Below are 20,049 nucleotides of genomic sequence, written 5' to 3'. Positions count from 1 at the left end.
TTTCTAAAATATATATCTGGCTTCTGGTCGAGAACTGGTTTGTATCTCTTGCACGTAGAGGTGTAGAATTCTGTCTGCAGGCACCAGCAGCGATGCTGGGAGAAATGTGCTACTGCACGTTGACAGAGCTGCCTCTGCTGTCAGAGCTGAACCTCTGCATAAGCCTTTGTGTCTAAGGCCATTTTGGTTTCACAGTCCGTAGGGGTATGCTTGAGTTGCCTTAGGAGCCTGATCTCTCCCTGCTCACATTAGGGAGAATGTCAGTGCTTCGTTCTGCATCCAGCTTCCCAAAAACTAGTTTTTGTGTATTGGGGCCATGGTGACTAGAAGCAGTCTGTACACTTGACCTAGCCATAGAGAGGTCCCGGTTCTTTCTTTTCCAACAAACTATATGGTTTGATAAAGATTGTGTAGAATAAAGTCTTGCACAGATTGAAAGTACTTGTGTTTTCAACTATGAGTTTAAGTCTTTGTCCAAATGTTGCTTGATGCCACTATAAGCCCAGATTACAAGGCATGTCATTCACAGTTTTCTATAACTTCTAAAAAATGAAGAAACTGAGCAGATACATGTTTAATAAATATGTTAAAAATTGTATGGGTCTGTTCTGTGCACAGAAAACATGTTCAATCCATTTAGAATAGAGAATACCCTTAACTGCAAATCTTCATGTTTATGGTTAAAGAGCAAGAATGAACATTTCTTTAGGAAACAAAAAACAAGTAAAAAAAATTAAGGTTTTTCTAGCCAGTTCAAAATTTGGTTGTTTCCAGGAGCCAGGAGTGCCCATGTATGAAATAGGTCCCTTTTGTTTGTGATAGTGGGTAAGGAACCCAAATGTGTTGTTTTTCCTTTGATTACTCAACTGCAAAATGGGGACTTCACATTTCTGCCTCACAGGCGTGCTAAGTTGTGATGATACATCTTCCAAGTATGCACCACTATTAAAATCCTAGGTCTGATCCTATTATTTCCTCCAGATAGTTATTTGTAAATATATGTAAACTTCTCCAGTCATTTTCTGCCACATGAGGCAGTTTAGGTGGCTGGGTGTCTTGACTTTGATTCTGTGTGAGCTTTTAAAAAATAACAATGAAATTAAAACAAGTAAAAAACACTGCTCACAAAAGCATTTAAAATGTCTCTCTGTTATGTGGTAGCCCTGGACAAAAATGTGAGAGAGAATAACTGAAAGAAGATATTTCTTTGGTACTTTCACAAAATATTTGTGTTCTGTGGAGGTCTGAAAAGACCTCATGTTCCACAACCGGCTGTCTTCCCATCCTGAGATGAGTAAGTGATAGCAATTGCTGGGGTTTTTTTCGCTACTCTTATGGTGCAGCAACAGGTGCTGGAGCATTTACCATCGTTATAATGGTAGCAAAGTAATTTACCAAGATCCTGTGCTCAAAACTTTCTAGAACATCTGCTTTTTGTGCTTGGTTCCGTGCACAATGGTTTCAGAACTTTTTTGACTTAAGAAATATTTTCCTGTTTAAAAAAAAAGGATTATTTCCAACCCCCTGCCCCGGGAGTTATTTCAAAAGCAACAGGGAGTTCTTTGTCTTATCTCTAGTTACTAAAGGTCATGAAATTTCATCCAACGCTTGAAAATCCCCAGGCAACAAGTCATTGTGCACTAGGCATGGAACAAGAGAGGTCAGGGCATATCACCTTATGGCACAAATAAGTAGGTAAGAAATGACTTGACTGTCTTAGCATCGATGTATGCATGTGCTGCAAAGAAAGGAAGATGTCTCCCAGGCTGTGTAACTATCTCTGCTGAGGGGAAGGACGTACAGTTCCACCTTGGTCCCAAATCTGGCAGGAAGTATGACTAAGTACGACACCAGTAGATGGGCAAAATGTGCTACCCAGGGATCAATGAGCATTTTCAATTCTCTGTGCCTGAGTCCTGGTACTCTCCAGCCCCTGACCCAAGTCCCAGTGGGACCCTGAGAGGAAGGTTAAAAATACTTCAAGCTACATCTGGCTAGGAGGAGGGCAGTAGCCCTCTGGGTGATTAACTAAAGCTCTGGAATGTGAGATTTTGTTGTAATCTTTATCTTAATGTGTAACTGCAAGTGTAATGGGAAAGCGGAGGGCAGTCCTGTTCTCCCTGAGGCCCTGGAAGGATGGTGACTGTGGCAACTTAGAGAGCCACAGATCCTATGGTTTCGAATGATTTCTAAGTACTAACTGCAGTCCGAATGGGAAACAAGTATTGATGAAGGTTTGTCGCTTGTTGAAAACTGCTGCTCCATAGGAACTCAGGCTTTGGATAGTAAGAAAGGGGATGAAGTTGGCCAGGGCAGCGCTGTTCCCCTTTTTAAAGATGTGGGACTCGGACCTGGCTTTCTGACAGCATTTTCGGTGAACTCCCATCCTTCCATGCATGCTTACCACAGCCATGACCTGACCCCGTAAGGAGGCTGCCTGCTTTCAGGTGGCTAACCACAGCAGACCTAACTGAGGATTCTTGCCACAGGTTCACCTCAGAGCAGGCTTCCCTTTGATTTCTGATTTGTCTGCCTCACCTCAGTTGAAACTGCCCGCAAGCCGCCCTCTTAACGTGTGCAACGCTCTTGCAGGCCAATCTGCCCCTGCTGCAGCGGGAGCTGCTGCACTGTGCAAGGCTAGCCAAGCAGAACCCAGCCCAGTACCTCGCCCAGCACGAACAGCTGCTTCTGGATGCCAGCACCACCTCACCTGTTGACTCCTCAGAGCTGCTTCTCGATGTGAACGAAAACGGGAAGAGGCGAACTCCAGACAGGTGAGCGCCGCCGCGCCGTTCTCGCCCCGCTCAGAAGCGTTCCCCGGGTCGGATGTGCTGAGCGCCACTAGCGGGGGGGGGGCCTGGGGGAACTGCGGTGGTGTTCCCTGGGTGCGGGTCCTGCCTTCATTACGGCCGTGCAGCGGCTAGGTTACCTTTGTGTACGTGTGTGTAGAATCATAGAACAGCTTGGGGTGGAAGGGACCTTGGAAGGCCATCTAGTCCAACCCCCCTGCGATGAGCTGGGACATCTTCAACTAGATCAGGTTGCTCAGAGCCCCGTCCAGCCTGACCTTGAACGTTTCCAGGGATGGGGCATCTACCACCTCTCTGGGCAGCCTGTTCCACTGTTTCACCACCCTCGTCGTAAAAAATTGTCTTCCTTATATCTGGTAGTCTGAATCTAACCTCTTCCAGTTTAAAACCATCGCCCCTTGTCTTATCACAACAGGCCCTGCTTATGCATGTGTACATACACATACATAAATGTATATATAGCTACATATACATGTACAGAGGTATCTCTGTGCATGTAAATATAATATATGCACACATTGATTCAGGCAGCAAAATCACGTGAGGATACACTGTGGTCATATCCCCGTAGAAGTAATACTCGCCAGCCAGTACCCTACTATTTGGTGCATAGTATTTCTGTGCAGCATAAAGTGATGAGCAGCACATCACTCCAGCTCCATATGCAAGTCCTTTGTATTTGAGGTTTTGTTGGACGAAACAGTAAATATGTGGACATACAAGGCAAGCTCCAGAGTGCAGTCAGGGCTTTGACTCCTTCTGCTGTGCCATGTTTCCATATCCGTATAGCCAACGTGCATAAGGATATTTCTTCCAAACAGGAGAAATGTTCACTGAAATCAGTTTTGTTGCTGAGCTGAGAAAGAGTCCACACAGAAACAGGGCAAGTGACTGCATGTGTGTGATGTACAGTAGCTTTAGGGATATGGAACAGTTTTTCTTATTTGAATAAAGTTCTTTTTCTAGTGTTAGAAGAAAATGACTCCTGTGGTTATTTATTTTTAACTGCCTTCCCATGTTAAGTGTTAGAAATTTGGCTAGCATATACATTTTACCTTTGGGAGGCCCACATATTGGCTTTTTGCTAGTTTTGTTTGCCATGGATTTTACAGTGTGGAAAAATTTTGTAATGCTGCTCTGCCAAATGCCACTAACGGCATGCCCAAAGCATGGCAAGTGTCCTAGTTATTTTTTAAATGAAAAAGGTGAAGATTTGCAAAGCCAAGAAGGCTTGCAAGTTTGTACAGGTGACATTTTTGTGTAGGGACAGGCTGAGATAGCACAAAACCAAAGAGAAAACAAAGTCTGAAAGCTCATAGTAAAATTTTAAGCTGCTCATAGCCAGAAGTGAGCAGTAAAAATTAAAGTAACATAGCCATTAGATAGACGAAAATGTGAAAGTATTTGAAATTAGCTTGCTTTAGATTGTGTTTCAGGGAAATCACTATGGACCACCAAGAAAATAAAGGTAACAGCAGAGAAGCTCTTTTCTGTGTACCCTGTTTTCACCATTTTTCCCTGACAACTAGACCAAACTGAAACACCCATTGGTGTTAACACAAACCTGCTAACTGCATCCAAGAAAGATGATTAATTTTCAGACATTTTCCATGTAGTCTCTTACTCCGTGCAAAGAGATAAAATTTCCAAAGCTGAAATTTAGCTCCCTGGGGCAGTTCTGCTGCATATCCTCAGTCTTTGCAGAGTAGTGTACCAAAACGTCTAGTAAAAAGGCCTCTTAAAATCTTGTGCATCTTGTGAATAACTTAAATATCAGCATGCTGTATTCCAGTGTCAGTAGCAGACACGGTGTTTTTCTACAAGTAGGTAGACACACATTAAATTATCTCACAAGCCTGTGAGGTCTTGCTTGACAGAGAATACAGAGGGGAAGAGGGATGTGCCTTCCTGACAGCCCTAGCTCACTTTCTTTTCTCTTAATAGAGAGCAGCGTTACTTGCTTGTCCCATAAGGCCACAAAGGAAAAATGGGCAATAAAATATTTCCTTTGTTTTTCTTCCTTAGCATTCTGGAATAATACTCCCGTTCTTTGAGACCCAGTTTGACAGTGTTGAATTTCAGTTATTTTGTAATAAGTACGGTCTCACCTATGGTACCTTCATTCCTGGTTCCGTGGGAGAGGATGGGTGGTGCAGGCAGGTAAAAACCGATACAAGAACTTAGTAATGGAAAGACCCTGTATTAGTCTTATAGCAAAAAGGACGTAGGAGTAGCCCATAAGGAGACCGGCAGATCAGAAGAATATTGGATTTTAAAGTCAGCCTTCATCTTTTAATTAAAACTGAGGCATAGACCTAGAGAGGTTTAAGTCTGATTTATGGATTTTGTTCTGAGAGTTTTGTTGTAGTTAAAATACATAGGTGCTTTTGAAACTCAGAAGTCTGTGCTCATGAGCAAGTGCCTTTGGCTTCACAACTGAAGTCCCTCTTAGGCTCCGTCCAGCTCGGGGAGTCTTCAGTTCCTCTCCAGGTAGTGATGCAGCTTTTGGGGTGAGGGATAGACAGTGTCGCTGCCAGTGTTGTGGGTAAGACCCTGCGTTTGAATTCCCAGGGTCAGGGGAGGAGCTGTAATGCGGGGTGTCCCACTGGCCTGCACGCTCCAAGGTGCCAAAGCTATCAACTGGCAGCCTCTGTCAACTGCTGCTTGAAATTGGGCTCCTTAGTTCATGGGAAGTGGCATTTCCGAAAAACCCATCCTTTCTTTTTTGACCCTGAGATTCTTTGCTGTCATGAAAGACCTGGAAAGAGATTGCCCAGCTCACCCATTGGAATGGTGCCTTGAGTTTAAAAAATAAGTTCTTTTTTGCAGTATCAAACAATGCTGTCACTGATTAGTCACACCTTCTTCTCCATCGACTATGATTAAAGCTATGCAGAAAAAAATTAAATGCATACGGTAGTTTTGGCTGAACCAAGTTCAGTGGAGTTGTCTCGTGCACTCACGAACATTTAAGCTACAGATTTAAAACAAAGAACAAGATCCTGTTGGGAAGATTCTTAAATTTACTGAATGGGAGTTTGCATACCTTTTAATTTGGATAACGTAAGTAAATCAACCATGAAAAACTGTCCTCAGAGTCAGGGCATGCCTAGCCTGAGTGAGTATTGAAACCAAATACTTTTCTGGCTTTATACTCATTACACTATTAATTATTTTAATTGTTTACAGAGGAGCAGGAGGAAACATCTGGAAATATATCTACCTTTTCTTTAGATATCTAAGTAGTTTTCAAACATACTAATAAAAATACAGCAGAAGGTATGAGGCGTCCTTTAAGAGGAGGGTTTGCTGTGACTCTGTTGACAGAACATGGGGAAAAAAAAAAGACTAAAAGGCAGCATCTTTCCAGGGGAACTAAATGCAGTTGGAATAATTTTGTTCAGAGATACGTCTCTCACTAAAGTAAATTGTGGTATCCTTTTCACTTCCCAAGGGATATGATACATACATGGCATTGTATATAATTTGTATGTTTTAAATATATATCATATATATGTCACATATACAGATGTGTGTGTGTATGATACATACACGTATATATCAAAAATATATGTGCACACATTCTTCCATATTTACATTTTTCTTTTGGGCATGAGTAACTGCATACCCTTCATTCCAATAGAGGTAAAATACAGTAAGGGATTAGGCAAAGGAAGTGGAACATGTGTGTTGCACATAACCACATTCACCTCGTGATTATTTGTTAAAGAAAATCCACATACAGTAATTTTTTCTGCTTACAATTTCAGAACCTTTTTTGCATATGCATTTTCCAATTCTGGTTATTTATCTGCATATCCAAGTCTACTGTATGTGGGGTTTTATAGAGCAATCTGACAGCAGAGCTTCGTGTTTTACTGAATGTTTTCTTGGTGCATATGGTCTGACACGGATGAGCAGCCACGGTGAGATTTTGGAGTCTATTAAACTAGCTCATTAAAAAGATCAATCTGTTTCTGTAATAACACTGGGAACCATCAGTCACTGCAAGAGAGAAAAACTGACACCTGAGGAGACAACACATTTTGGTAATTTGTTCATGACATGTCATGAACAAAGTGTTCACTATATTTTGTTTACAACTTTTGGAGTTTACGTTCTACTGTAGTAAAGCAAAGGAATTTGGACCAATGTGAGTTTTTATTTTGGTGAATGAATGCTTAGTTATAAATAACATGATTTTAAATACGTTAACCACAAAGGACTTTTTGGTAATCAGTCATCCTTTGAGCTTGCTGGGAAGTGCTTTATGGCACATGAGTGTGTCATATATTGACTCTACATTTATGACAACTGCCTACAAAGTTGATACAGAATAGCAAAAAAAATTTGTAAGAATAGCTCTAATTTTGAGAAGAAAACAAAAGTGGCTATGATTGTTTTGTGACTTTAGAACATGCTGCTGTGCTTGCTATATCCTTGGCACCCCTGACACGGAATTCATGTCAAAGGTACCTGTGCACAGAGACCGACTTTGATAATTCTGTTAGGTAAATATTATTTGAAGAAGCTCCTCCACATCTCAGTAAGGTGAAGGATGCTCACAGGTCTTACAGCTATGCTCCTTCTAAGCCATGTGTAATTATGAGGCATTTTAAAAAAATTTTCTTAATATGAACTGTTAGCAAGGTAATATTATTCTTTTCTGTAACACAGTATTATAAAAAAAATAAGTATTTTATTCCAGCAGAGCATTATCACTTGTTTGGTCATCAAGACTTTATTGATGGAAGTCCAGTTTAAATCAAAGCATCTTGCACAAATAGCAGATGAACAGCAGCTTTGCTTCCTTCTTGCAAGCTGACTTCAGTGTTCTTTGAAACTGTTGTAATGCTCTTGATCAGGTGAAACTCAATTTTCCAGCCAAGGCAGTTTTGCATGGTCAGATTTCCTACCCAGGAAGTGATCCATAAACTGCAATAATTTAGAACTGAAATGATAACTTACAAACAACATAAAGTCTGTTAAATGAGTACAGACTAATGACTAGTATCTATGCTGCTGTCTTTAATCTGAGTAAATCATGGCTCCAAGTAAAATGACCCCTTGCATGTTTATAGCTGAAGGACTCCATCTTTATCATATTGCCAGTTTTCCAAACGACAGTGTCGATTTATGTGCATGTCAAGAAAAATGTGACCAACAGGAGCAAGAAAAAGAAAAAAACAAGAAAACGTGACAGTTAGGCTTCCTACGCGTTCAGTGTTATTTCCTCTCTACAGCTTGTTGTTGCTTTGGAAAATCAGATGGATCAGATGAACATCAGATGAAATCAGATGAAAATTGTGGCAGTTTTGGATTTGGAGCTAGTTCTTATATGGGTCTGCCAATTACTGTGAAGCAGGAGTGCCTCCTCAGGCACCTGGGGAAATGCTGCTGTCCCAAGGGAGTGAGACCTAGAAGAATGAGTAGGACTGAGATCAGAAGCAGAATAGTAGGTTTGGTTCGGGGCATCTGAATTATGTCACTCTGCAGTACTTTGTCTTTTATCACTGCATTCAGTACATTCAGATATAGTAAATTTGCCAGTGATTCCTGTTCTGATGAGACTTTGTGGAATTTGTTACCTTTTTATATATTTTATATGGTCAGAAACGCAAAATCAGTTTATGTACAGTCTCATGCTGGCATTCTGCTAGGTTGTTTATTTGGTCAGTGCGGAAAATAAAACAACAAATTGTAGAATTAAGGTTTTAACACCCAGAAAAGACCTGACAGCTGTTACCCAGCATAATAGCAAAAATAGGAATTTAATTTCAGTAAATGTATTTTCAATGGTAATTTTAATTGATATGTTAGTTAAACTCAGGGTTCTAGAAGAAAATGGATATGCTGGTGTGTTGTCTAAGCCAATGCAGTGCATTCCAGTTAAGGTAATTAAGTACAAAGCATTCCTAAAAAACCACAGAAGTACCTGTACAGTAAGGTGCAAATATGTACATTTGTATGAAAATATATGCTTTTAACGTCTAATTAGTGTGCAGAAGAGGAAAACTGGATTCCTACTTGTCACAGTTTTCTGGTTTGCTTTTCCTGCAGTGAGTGATCAAAAAAAGTCAAATGTGGTTATTTAATTATTTACAATTTCTCATTTCCCCCCCATCTTCGATAGAGATCCTTCCAGCTTTAACATTAAAGAACTTTGGCAAATAAATAGCTTGGCTTGTACATGCAGGAAAGTCCATTTTTTGCTTGCATAGTATTTTTACAATTGAAAGACCTGGACACTGAGTTTGAGTACATATGTGCAAAGAAAATACACACCAGCAACTAAATACAAAGCTTGTCTTGGAGAGCTGTCAAAAGCATCACTACCCATTGGGAGTTATTGCAAGCAGTACCATAATGCCAGAAGTCATTAAAAATATATGATGGCCCTCAGGTTTTCCTGATAGGATTTTTCACAGCCATTCTGCGTTTGTTTTGGAACAAGGTACGTACTCCACTTTAACAAAGTATGTCTGCCCAAAATCAGAACAGCTGTCCTGCTGTATTGATGAAAGATTCTCCCCTCTTTGCCAAGTTAAGGTATAATAAAATATATATACCTGCAGCTTCTCTGGCATTAGTGATTGTGGTGAGGTCTCTGGAAAATCTCTTTATTCCTGTAAACAGTACAACCCATCGTTTAATTTCCTGCTGGTAATTGCAAGATCTTACTTTGATCCTCTCTCCCAGTGGATATTGGCAAAGATTTGGTTTCATCCTTCCTCTCATTGACATTAAAGGAGAACCTATTGAGGGGCAACAATTAATATATTGAGTGTTTCTCCACAGACAGTCCCTCAAGGTTGGTTGGTTTGTGGGGCAGGGCTTGTGGAAGGGCAGTTGGTTTTAACAGCAGGCAAACAAGAAAGTTAGATCAAATTTACCTTCCTGTCGAAGTGAAAAAAAATTATGTTATTACTAGGAAGATACATTATACCACCCGTAAATCATGGAGGAGAAAGTTCTCTTTAAAAAAGGCTGGAATATATCAGCTGTTTAACAAAGGGTTTTGGAGGGAGGGATGCAATCTCAACAGTAACCTTTCTGTTCAAAGCTAATATTTTGTGAGTTTTGTTTATTCCAGTGGTAACACCACCACCCCCACCCCCAGTGAAACAAAGCTTCCCTAAAAAGAGTTGTGAACCTGTTGAAGTAACTCTGACGTTTCTTTTTTATTTTAATGGAAAATGAGTTCAGTGCGAGTTCCAGGTTCTCAGGAAGAGGTGCAAAGTAGAGACTTCTTTGGAAATAGCTGGTTATGAATTGAATTAATGAGTGTCTGTAAGGTAAAAACCTGCCCTTCTCCCTGATACCTCTTCAAAGTTGCCTGAGCATAAAACCCCTGCCCAAGAGTAATGGAGTGGGAAATCTTGAACATTATTGAGGACTTGAGTCTAACCACATCTTCCTGTAAAATTAATGACAGTCACAGGACCTTCGACTGAAATAGCCCAGATGGTACAAAAATGTTTGAAGGAAGCATTTCTCATCATCTAGCATCAGTCTTGTCCAAAGTCTCAGTATGACACTGATCTTGATGTGAGCTCGTCCTGACATATATATAGCCAAGCTTCAGCACACTGACACGCACTGCCTTAAGACTGTATGCTATCCTCTTGAGGAAACCACATCTCTTTAACGGCAAATTTCCCCTAATCACTGTATGCTATAACACTACTGAAAGTAGGAATTTATCAGCCTCTGGCTTCATGTATCAGTTAATTGTTTCAGCTCTGTGATTACACGTGTATCCATCCCATCAGCCGGTGATTGCGGCGAAGGCTGCTCGTTCTCCAGCCCAACTCTTTTAAGCTGCTCCATCAGAAGGCTCACCCTGCTAGTATTTCTCAAGTTACAGGGACAGTTAGACAAGGTGAATGTGTCCTTTGTATATCTTGAATCAGCAGTGTTATGAAATGTTCTGCAACACCAGACACTTGGACCAAAGTGAAAGAACAAGCTTTAGTTCCTGAAGCTGCACATGTAGGTGGGGGTGCGTGTTCCTAAGCAGCTCTACTCACTAAGTGAATTAAAGTTCCTTTGCTTTGTTTTTCAGAACCAAAGAAAATGGCTTTGACAGAGAGCCTTTGCACTCAGAGCATCCAAGCAAGCGGCCCTGCACTATTAGCCCAGGCCAGCGGTACAGTCCAAATAATGGCTTATCTTATCAGCCCAATGGTCTGCCTCATCCCACCCCACCTCCACCTCAGCATTATCGTTTGGATGATATGGCCATTGCCCACCACTACAGGGACTCATACAGACACCCCAATCACAGGGACCTCAGGGACAGAAACAGACCTATGGGTAAGGCATGTTGATTTTCTGCATTGTTTTTTTTTTTAGGTTTCTCTTTTCCTTGTAATTGTATTCTGTATTGTGAACGGGGGGGGGGGGGGTTCTCCTTAAATATACCTGCCATTCAGATGTAGCCTTTATAACTGTTGTCCATCTAGCTGCTTCTAATGGCCTTATTTCAGATTCATGTTTGTAAAAGTGGATTGAATTGTGTCTTTGCTACACTCTAAAGCAAGAAAGTCAGAAGGAGGAGGAGCCCGTGCTTTCACAGCTGCGTAGATGACATGGACACTCAGGTGTCTGGCGGGCAAGGATAGGTAGAGCCTTTTATTTTTCTTCTAATGCCACATTTGTGAGGATAACAACATTCATATAGCTTAATTTCAGCTTAGACTAGAGGAAAGCTATTAGTCTTTGGAGAATTGTTTTCGTGTGTGACATCCCAAGAGTGCGGTGCAGCTTGGGGATGTCTGCAGAGGGTGCGAACAGCAGAAGCACCAGCCACACCTCGCACAGCACGTTTTGGTTTAATGGGGTGTCTGATGCTCTTGGATTTGCCTGGCTTGCTTCACATCTGCATTTACTATTCTTCCTTGTTTTAAACAAATCTTCAATAAAAGAGGAACATTTACAAATATTCAGCATCTGTATGGAGGAGGCTAAACAGAGCAAGTGTCAGTTCCTCTTGAGTGTTGATAATAAATACTGGCTTGGTTGTATCATGTTGTCAGCTGCTCTGATATATGTGCTACATTTTAACCACATGTTGTTTAAACATCTGTGAAGGGATGAACCCTTAATGATGCTCTGTTGACATCATAGTAATTACTGCATTTAGTGAAATAACATTGAGTTTATACTAATATTTTTTCAACTCTCTGAAGTACAGCTAGTATTCGATACACTGAGTTACCAAATAATTGTCTTGCTGACTTCTTCAAGTAGTGCAAATGAAAAAATATACATTGTATTATATGTTATAGGTATATAATCGTATATAGTCAGAAAGGGTTATGTCCATTTTTGAGAGATCATCTTGCAATCTACAGAACTTGCAGAATTGAAGACATTAAATTGAGTAAAACAGTAGCATCTTGTGTGGGGAAAAGTGCTAAAGAGAACTTAGAGCAAAGTTTTTAAGCAGCCATTAATTTTTGTGGTGGCATTCCTGATGCTAGACCAGGTAATGTATGATGATATATTTGTCTGATAGGCTCTCTTTTTCTCCCCTTCCCCACCATCAGAGGATTCCCAACATTGTAAACATGATTTGCTCCTTTTTGGCAGGGTTGCATGGCACACGTCAAGAAGAAATGATTGATCACAGGCTAACAGACAGAGAATGGGCAGAAGAGTGGAAACACCTTGACCATGTAAGGGCTAAATGTACTCTTACATATATAATTGTCTGAAAGGAGCCCTTCTAAGACAGGAATTTAAAATTTTTCTTTTAAAACAAATCTGAATCCCAGGACAAGTTTAGAAAGCGTTGGTGATTAAAGCAGAGGGCTTAACATTCCCTGTTAGGTAGCTCATACCGGGCTTTGCTGTTAAGTGCTTCTTGCAGTATCCTAATTATTACAGGCTGCCAAAAGAGGAATGGACTTGACTCTATAAACTCTGGATCTGTGACACATTGTATTTGTTCTTTGAATTTATTAGCTCTTACAACATTTGTAGGCATCAGTTCTGGACCAGATCTCCTGGTCTCTGTGGTGCCGTGTGATACTAGTGGTGAGACTACAGTCTGTTCAGTCTTTTCCTCCTTGTCTTTGCTCTATCCCCCAGAAATCTGTAACCGTACAGTTTAGGTTCACCAGTTAAACAGGAAGGGATTGTCATTCTTAAAACAAGACTAGAATTTTTCAGCTGTATTTGAAAATACAGGGAGAGACTCCTTCATTATTAAAACCCAGGCACTCAGCACATTAATGCTTTCTTTTCTTTTTTTCTGTCAGTTTATGAATAAAATCCCCTTTTTTGTTTCTCTTCTCCATTCACCACTGTGAATAGCTGTTAAACTGTATAATGGACATGGTGGAAAAAACTAGGCGATCTCTCACTGTACTACGGCGATGTCAAGAAGCAGACCGTGAGGAGCTTAATTACTGGATACGGCGGTACAGTGATGCAGAAGATTTAAAAAAAGGCGGTAACAGCAGCAGTAGTCATTCCAGACAGCAGAGTCCAGTGAATCCAGATCCAGTTACATTAGGTACAGTATCCTTATTAAAAATTGTTTACCAGTCCTCTTTCAGCTCAGCCAAATGCTAGATGAAGTTTGTATTTGCTCTTCTGATTCTTCTTCTGTGATAGCGATGAAATATTCCTCTCTGCTGACTACTGAATTAACTATAACTCTTATGCCCTAATAGTCATGTTTACATGTGGAATAGTTTGGGGTTTTGGGTGATGCTTGGTGATTTGCTTTCCATTCAGCAACGTCTGAGAGTGGTGGGACGGGCGGATAGACTGTCATGTAGGGGTGGCAGAGCAGTGAGATATGCACTGACTCTCTGTCCCTTCCGTCTCCCTTCCTTGCCTGCTTGATTAAGGAAATCTGTAGGTGCTTCTGGATTGTTAGCACTGTGAAAACAAGGGCTTTCGCCTTCACAGATCCAATGACTTAACTTGGAAATTGTCTTTCTAAGGAAATGAAGGGAGATACGAAGATAGGGCCACTACTTAGCTGTACTTGGTTTCCGTGTAAGAAAGAAGCAACATCTGGGATGCCCACAGCCACGCACACATGATCCTCCTAGGTCCGTGTCCACTGCTGCAGCTCACACAGGTGTGACTGCGCTAGTTTGGGTACTGCTTGCTGGGTAGTTACACGGAGCCACTCAGAGCTCAGCTCAAGCTGCAAAGCCCACTATCAAGGAGCAGACCAAGCAGTTGGAATTCCACCTCCTGCAGACCTTCACAGTCACAGTCGCATGATACCTCGCACAACTACTCCAAGATGACTCTGCTATATAAAGCCAAGCTTTTATTTTGTGGGCTTTCTGTAATTTATTAGTATGTTGGCCTGCTTTTACCCCATCCCCTCACTTTTATGGCAGATGTGGTAAAGAAGCAGATCTTGGTGATGCCTTTTTATTGTTCTCTACTCTTTTGAAGAGAACAGCAAACTATGATTGCTTGTCTAATATTTATATTTAAAAAAATAAATTGTCTGTATCAAATGCCATCTACTCAAAATCTTCATAAACTGTGGTCACTAGTAGAACTGCATGTGTGTGTTACTTTGCAACTATATTTTATTTAAAGTTGTGTTTTCCTTTTGCCCATAAGAATAACTTATTAAATCTAATACTTATTTAATTGCAAATAGAAAAACAGAAAAACTTATCTAATGCCTTCTCCATCTTCCTCTTGGTAGATCTCTAGACTTACCACTGTAAGTATTTAGTGCCTCTTGATAACAAACAACCTTTTTTGTGTGTGTGTCAAATGATCTGGGCCAATAGCTCTATAGATTAGCTTCAGTCGGTGAAAGGAAGGGTTATGGAAATGCTGTTCCCAACTTCACTAGTAAGTCTAGTCCTTAGAGGAGCCCTTCTCAGAAAGAAGCATTCAGGTAATGGCTTGTACAAATAGTGTTAAGTGTAATGTAAAGAAAGACTTATAGCATCTGAAACGTTGATCACATCTGCAGCTTCGGGAAGAACACTTGTGAGGAAGCCTCTAGATCAAAGGCAGTGGCACCCTTCTCTAGTAAAGCTAAGATGCAAAAAGAGCCAGGCCATGGTGCTTGTAAGTATAGTTAGTAGGTAAAAAAAAACCAAAGGAAACTGAGTTTTTGTAAGTTCCCCAAAGAAACTGGAACTCAAGACATTCATCGAAACTTTCTAGATAATAGTACAATCCATGAAAAAAAGTCACAACAACAAGAGCAACGGAAGATAAAATGAAGATCAAACATACAATTAGATCCCTATATTATCATTTTGTTTGTGTATTTGTCAAGGTGAATTCTTGGAAACAGCAAAGTCTGCTTGCTTAAAAAGACACTTAGACATTATATGGCATAGCCTTTGACATTGGACACACCAGTCACCTCTGCAGTACTATGGGTAGAACTGAACTGGTTGGAGTGAGTCCATTTCAATTTTAACACGTCCATTTTGGTTATTTGTCTTTAAAAACTACTTCCGAGACTCATGGACATGAAACTTGGATCGCTTCAGTGATGTAGCATCCACGTCAATCTTAAATATTGATAAGAAGTGCTTTTATGTCTGACGTAAGGCAGAAAATATTTACTTCAGAGTCTATAGAAAGGTAATCCTTATGTTTCCTCAAATCTTGTAGTAATCTAGTTAACAAAATGAAAACTCCTAACATTCAGAGGTATAATAAAAATTGAAGCAGTGTCTCTGAGCTTTGAGAAGCTGTTTTGTTTAGGGCTTTTTATTTTAGGTTTGAAGTGAGGAGGAAGGGGTTGAAAAAAATCCTCCAATATTTTAATTAAAGTGCCACAACATGTAAATATTGGGTTTTTTTGCTGCAGGGATTCTAAATGTCAGTGATTCCCCTTTGTCCTTTTTTTTTTTTTTTTTTTTTTTTTTGTTATTAAACGAGGTAATCCACCCTTTATATCCATCTTGTCATCTCCACTAGCAAGAGGAAAAAAAAGGAGGCCATATGGCTACATTGTTTATGCCTTTGTTTCTTTTTCTTTATGGTTAAAATATTATCACTGAGATGGTAAGTTCTTACTGTAAACATTATGCCATGGTCTTCATGATAGCTCTCGCTGAAAAACTCTGAGCTGAGATTTAGCATTGATAGTTTGTGTCCAAAAGAAATGGAAGAAAATTCTGGTCATCATTTTGAACCAGTAGACCTCTTTTTCTGCCAAAGATTTTTGTGCTTCTTTTAATTTGACATCCCTGTAAATCATGTTGAGCTTGACAGTTTGCAGTATCTGATCGATATTTTTCTGTTGATATTTTTAATTAAGAAATCAAATTAAATACTTGATCATTCATTTTAATGCAGTGTAATCCAATACACGCATTAGCCAGCTACAACATGTTACAAGCTCTCATTATTCTCTGAGAGTGTGTTGAAGGTAAGATGGGTCCATTCTTTTCAGTCTGAATAATACATGTTTATGAAAGTCTAGAAATGACTCAGGCTTTATATATATTCACTTGATGAACTGTGATGGTCTATGAAGTGAATAATACATCATCAGACTCCTCCATTTCTGCTGAAGAATTTCAGTACTACATATTGCAGCAGGACTGCAACTTTCATCCTAATAGTGAATAATTACACATATCAGACATTGTATACTGAAATACACACAGTCAGATAAATTAAAGATGAGGGTTCTTCAGCATCGTGGGTTATAAACAAGATCTATAACCTTATTGAGTGCAGCTGTGGCTCTAGATAAGTGGCGTAGGCACACATCAGGTCTGCAGTGATGTTGATATTTTGTGTCTGTTGAATTTATCTGAATGGAAATCTTACAAAATAGAGTTTGAAATCTCCAACTGAAGTGTGCCAATAACTGCAGGATTTGCCCCAGGAAGCCAGGATTCTCAGAAGTGTATGAGTTTGTCAAAACCACATAGGTTAGCCATTTCTTAATACATTTTTAAATGTTAACCCCCGCAGAGCTAGTTTATATTTTATCAAAGGTTGTTCACCCTCGTCCTTTCAGTGCCAGCCAGGGCATTCCTGCCAATACATGTCTATTCATGCTGTGATTATAAAATCTTTCCTTTGCCATTTGCAGATAATCAGCATTGCTGTGATATGCACGATATTCTCAACATGAGCTAACAGGAATGCTGTGAATACCACAGTAACATCTATAACTTGTAATTCTAGAAAGTAAAGCCCCTGTAATACTGGTCACTGATGATATTAAGTATTGCTCTTAATCCACTCGTTGCACGGGAGGTTTGGGCTGGATTGTGGCGTACTGAATTGCATGCTGTTGGAAAGGGCTACAGCTGCAGAAACATTGCACGTTTGTATTCTCAGTACTCGGTTCTGACTTGGTCTTGGCTGAAGATGATTCAGTAATACACTACCTGTGCGGTTTTCCTTTTCTTATTCTTTTTAAATGAGAAGACAACTATATTTTTAATGCAATTTCACATGTGTTCAAGGAGTGCTGTAATAGCCACAAAAATGTATTAGAGGGCAAAGAAGAGCAAAGATATACATAAAAATACTTGACACTCATGCCCCCCCCCCCCCCCCAACAAGGTTAGCAAGGTAGTCTCATTCAGTATTACACTTCTTCAGATTTGAATCTATGTATTTCATTAATTGGAGTGGCACACTTTTGAGCTTGACTTTTACAAAGAAGGAAGTGAATATATTTGATATTTGTTGCTCTGAGAAGTTTTCTGTTTGTTGTCTGTGTCCCACCAATGGTGTTACATTTATTATAGGGTAGAATGAAGCAAAACTTGCATATGACATATGAAAAGCATATAAATACATACAAAAGCATATATTTTTCATAAATGAAATAATCCGTAATTCAGGGCTGGTTATATGCAGCTTTTATTATTTTTGAGCCCTAATGTTCACTATGGCGTATAGGATATTGTTGTCACTGCCAGTATTTTCATAAATACAAAAAATTCTAAAAGATCCTCAAGAGATCAGCTGTTCGTCTGTGTTTCTTAATATTTTGTTGTTATAGGCTTGGATGTCATTGTCCAGTGATACTCCATTCTTTTGTATTGTCAGCCCATCTTCTGTTCTCTCTTTCCAAATATGGATTAGGCTTTTTGACAGTTTTGAACACATCTTTTCCTTTTAAGTCTTTCTATTCTGTTTTCTTGGGTTTGGTCCTTATTATCATGTGAGAGTTCATATCCTTTATTTGGTCCTAGCTTTTCGTCTCATTTTCACTTCCCAGACCCATATTTATTTCTGCTTTTACAACTCTCCACGTCTCTCTCTTTCAGTACTTTCAGCACCTATTCTCTTTAAGACTACCAAAAATAATCAGTCTACAAGATATTTTTACTCATTAAACTGCAGAAACCTGGTTGTTCAATTAACTGTCAGTGATTCCTATGGCTGAATGCATTCTTGAAATAAATACACTAGGGCCCATATGGAGCCCAGCACCATATTGTGACAAGAGGATTTTTTTTGGTGAATGTTTTGTTTCTTATTAAAAAAATATATCCAGGATAGACGAAAAATAGTACTTTTTCTATATATTTTACAAAATAATACATTATGTTGTTCCCTGCTGTTCAATACAATGTGAGGGCTGAAACCGAGACCAATTTTTGTGTCTTTTCCTCATGTGTATTCTTACGTCCCAGTCCAACAACTTTCTTGCTGAAAAGTTTATTTCACATTAAAATCAGAAGATAGAAAATTCCCAAAACATTTTTGATTTCAAAATCTATTGTATTTTTACCTCATTTAAGCTCTTCACAGACAAGTGCTGGTTACTCTCATGTATATATGCTTTTTATTTTCCTTTTTGGGCTTTTTCATCTGGTTCAGTAGAAGCCAGACTGGTTATCAACAAGTGCTTTCAAACCATGCCTTGCCATGAATTTCAAGTAAATTCAGTAGTGTACATCCCATTGTTCTGCATAATAACATTGTTGCATTTCACCATTAATAAACCTTTGTATTATGTCTGACACATAATGCCTTTTCTGTTATCCTTTTCTGTATGAGCTGCATTATCACTTCAGGTTATTCCTAATTTTGTCTGATTTAATTTAGTTTTCTTCCAGGCAGAATTTACTTTGACTTCTAGGTGCTGCAGTCAGTCAGTTAATACAATGCATTTTCCTCAGTATGGCTTTTTGCAGTTGGTTTTACATTTAGTATTTTAGGGACTTCACTCAATTGTGTTATTTTTGTTTTGAGTTTGCTAGATGTCCAAGTTAAGATCTTATGTGTTTTAGTTTTAGTAAGCAAGTTCTGTGATTCTTAACCTGAAAGACAACTTACCTTAAAAACAATAGTAATAGAAGACTTACATTCTCTGGTCATGTCCTGTAGTTTAGCCCCGAAAAGAAGATTATTTGCATGGACTCATCACCACTGACTAAACAATAGCCATGTTAATAATATTTTTCTTGCTTAGAAAATATGGTTTTTATTATCTTCATAAGTGCTTCTTGTCTTGTTTTTGTGCACCATTCCAAACTATGGGAAAGTCTCTCACAAGTTCTTGATTTAATTCTTCTTGCAGAGGATCTCATTCCTCATGTAAATAATTTGTGGTTGGAATAAGAGCTTGATTGATGTTTATGTTTTGGAAATTTTAACAATTAGCTGGCAATCTGGTCATTTATGTCATTGAATTCCATTTCTGGAAAGTCATGTGTACCAAAAAATCAGCTTCACATCTCTTTATTTTTAATACTCAGTACCACAGTAAGGGGCTTAAATCAATGTTATGATCCCCTTGCAGTAGATGGTACCTTAAATAGCAGACAGGAAAACTCGAAAGTATAAGACATGACCACAACAAACCCCTTGTTTTGCCACATTTGGAGTCGGGTTGGGTCTTTTCCTTCAGGTATTGCAGGAAGAGCACATTGAGAGTGTTTTAATTTTTCGCCTTTATTTTTCCTGAGGTTTCAAGCAATGTTTTCTGCTGCTGCCTCTGTCCCTGACTGAACTGGCACTGTGCCCATAAGTCTAAAAACCTCCAAGGGATGAGAGAAGTGTACATAGTGATACTTGTCGTCTCCAGAATCATATAAGCCAAGTGAAACTGAGAATTTTCCCATTTTCAGCATCAGGTCTGAAGTCCTCTATCAAGTCAATTAAACCAATGTAAATAGTTAGCTGTTTTGCAGAATCTTGCACACACCCCCACCATCATTTTATGCTCGAGAGGTGTGAAATTCTGCCTACAAAAATCCATTTTATTTTCATCCCATACTTTAGTGACAAACAGAAGCTGGGGAAATCC

At 39.4% G+C, this 20,049-nt stretch overlaps 1 protein-coding gene across 7 annotated transcripts in view; it reads left to right on the top strand.

The window, feature by feature from the left end:
• The window catches only part of RUNX1T1 (RUNX1 partner transcriptional co-repressor 1), a 114,412-nt gene that overhangs the window by 75,858 nt on the left and 18,505 nt on the right, over positions 1–20,049 (top strand). For all 7 annotated transcript variants that reach the window (XM_075023584.1, XM_075023580.1, XM_075023587.1 and 4 more), the window contains 4 exons: positions 2,593–2,774; positions 10,876–11,126; positions 12,405–12,490; positions 13,131–13,332. In XM_075023584.1, coding sequence (XP_074879685.1) covers positions 2,593–2,774; positions 10,876–11,126; positions 12,405–12,490; positions 13,131–13,332 — 721 coding nt within the window. The remainder of the gene's footprint in view (positions 1–2,592; positions 2,775–10,875; positions 11,127–12,404; positions 12,491–13,130; positions 13,333–20,049) is intronic.

The sequence above is a fragment of the Buteo buteo genome, chromosome 3, assembly GCF_964188355.1.
Source record: "Buteo buteo chromosome 3, bButBut1.hap1.1, whole genome shotgun sequence".
NCBI classification, from domain to species: Eukaryota; Metazoa; Chordata; class Aves; order Accipitriformes; family Accipitridae; genus Buteo; species Buteo buteo.
The sequence above is the reverse complement of the archived record's forward strand: the minus strand, read 5'-3'. Positions and strand labels throughout refer to the sequence as shown.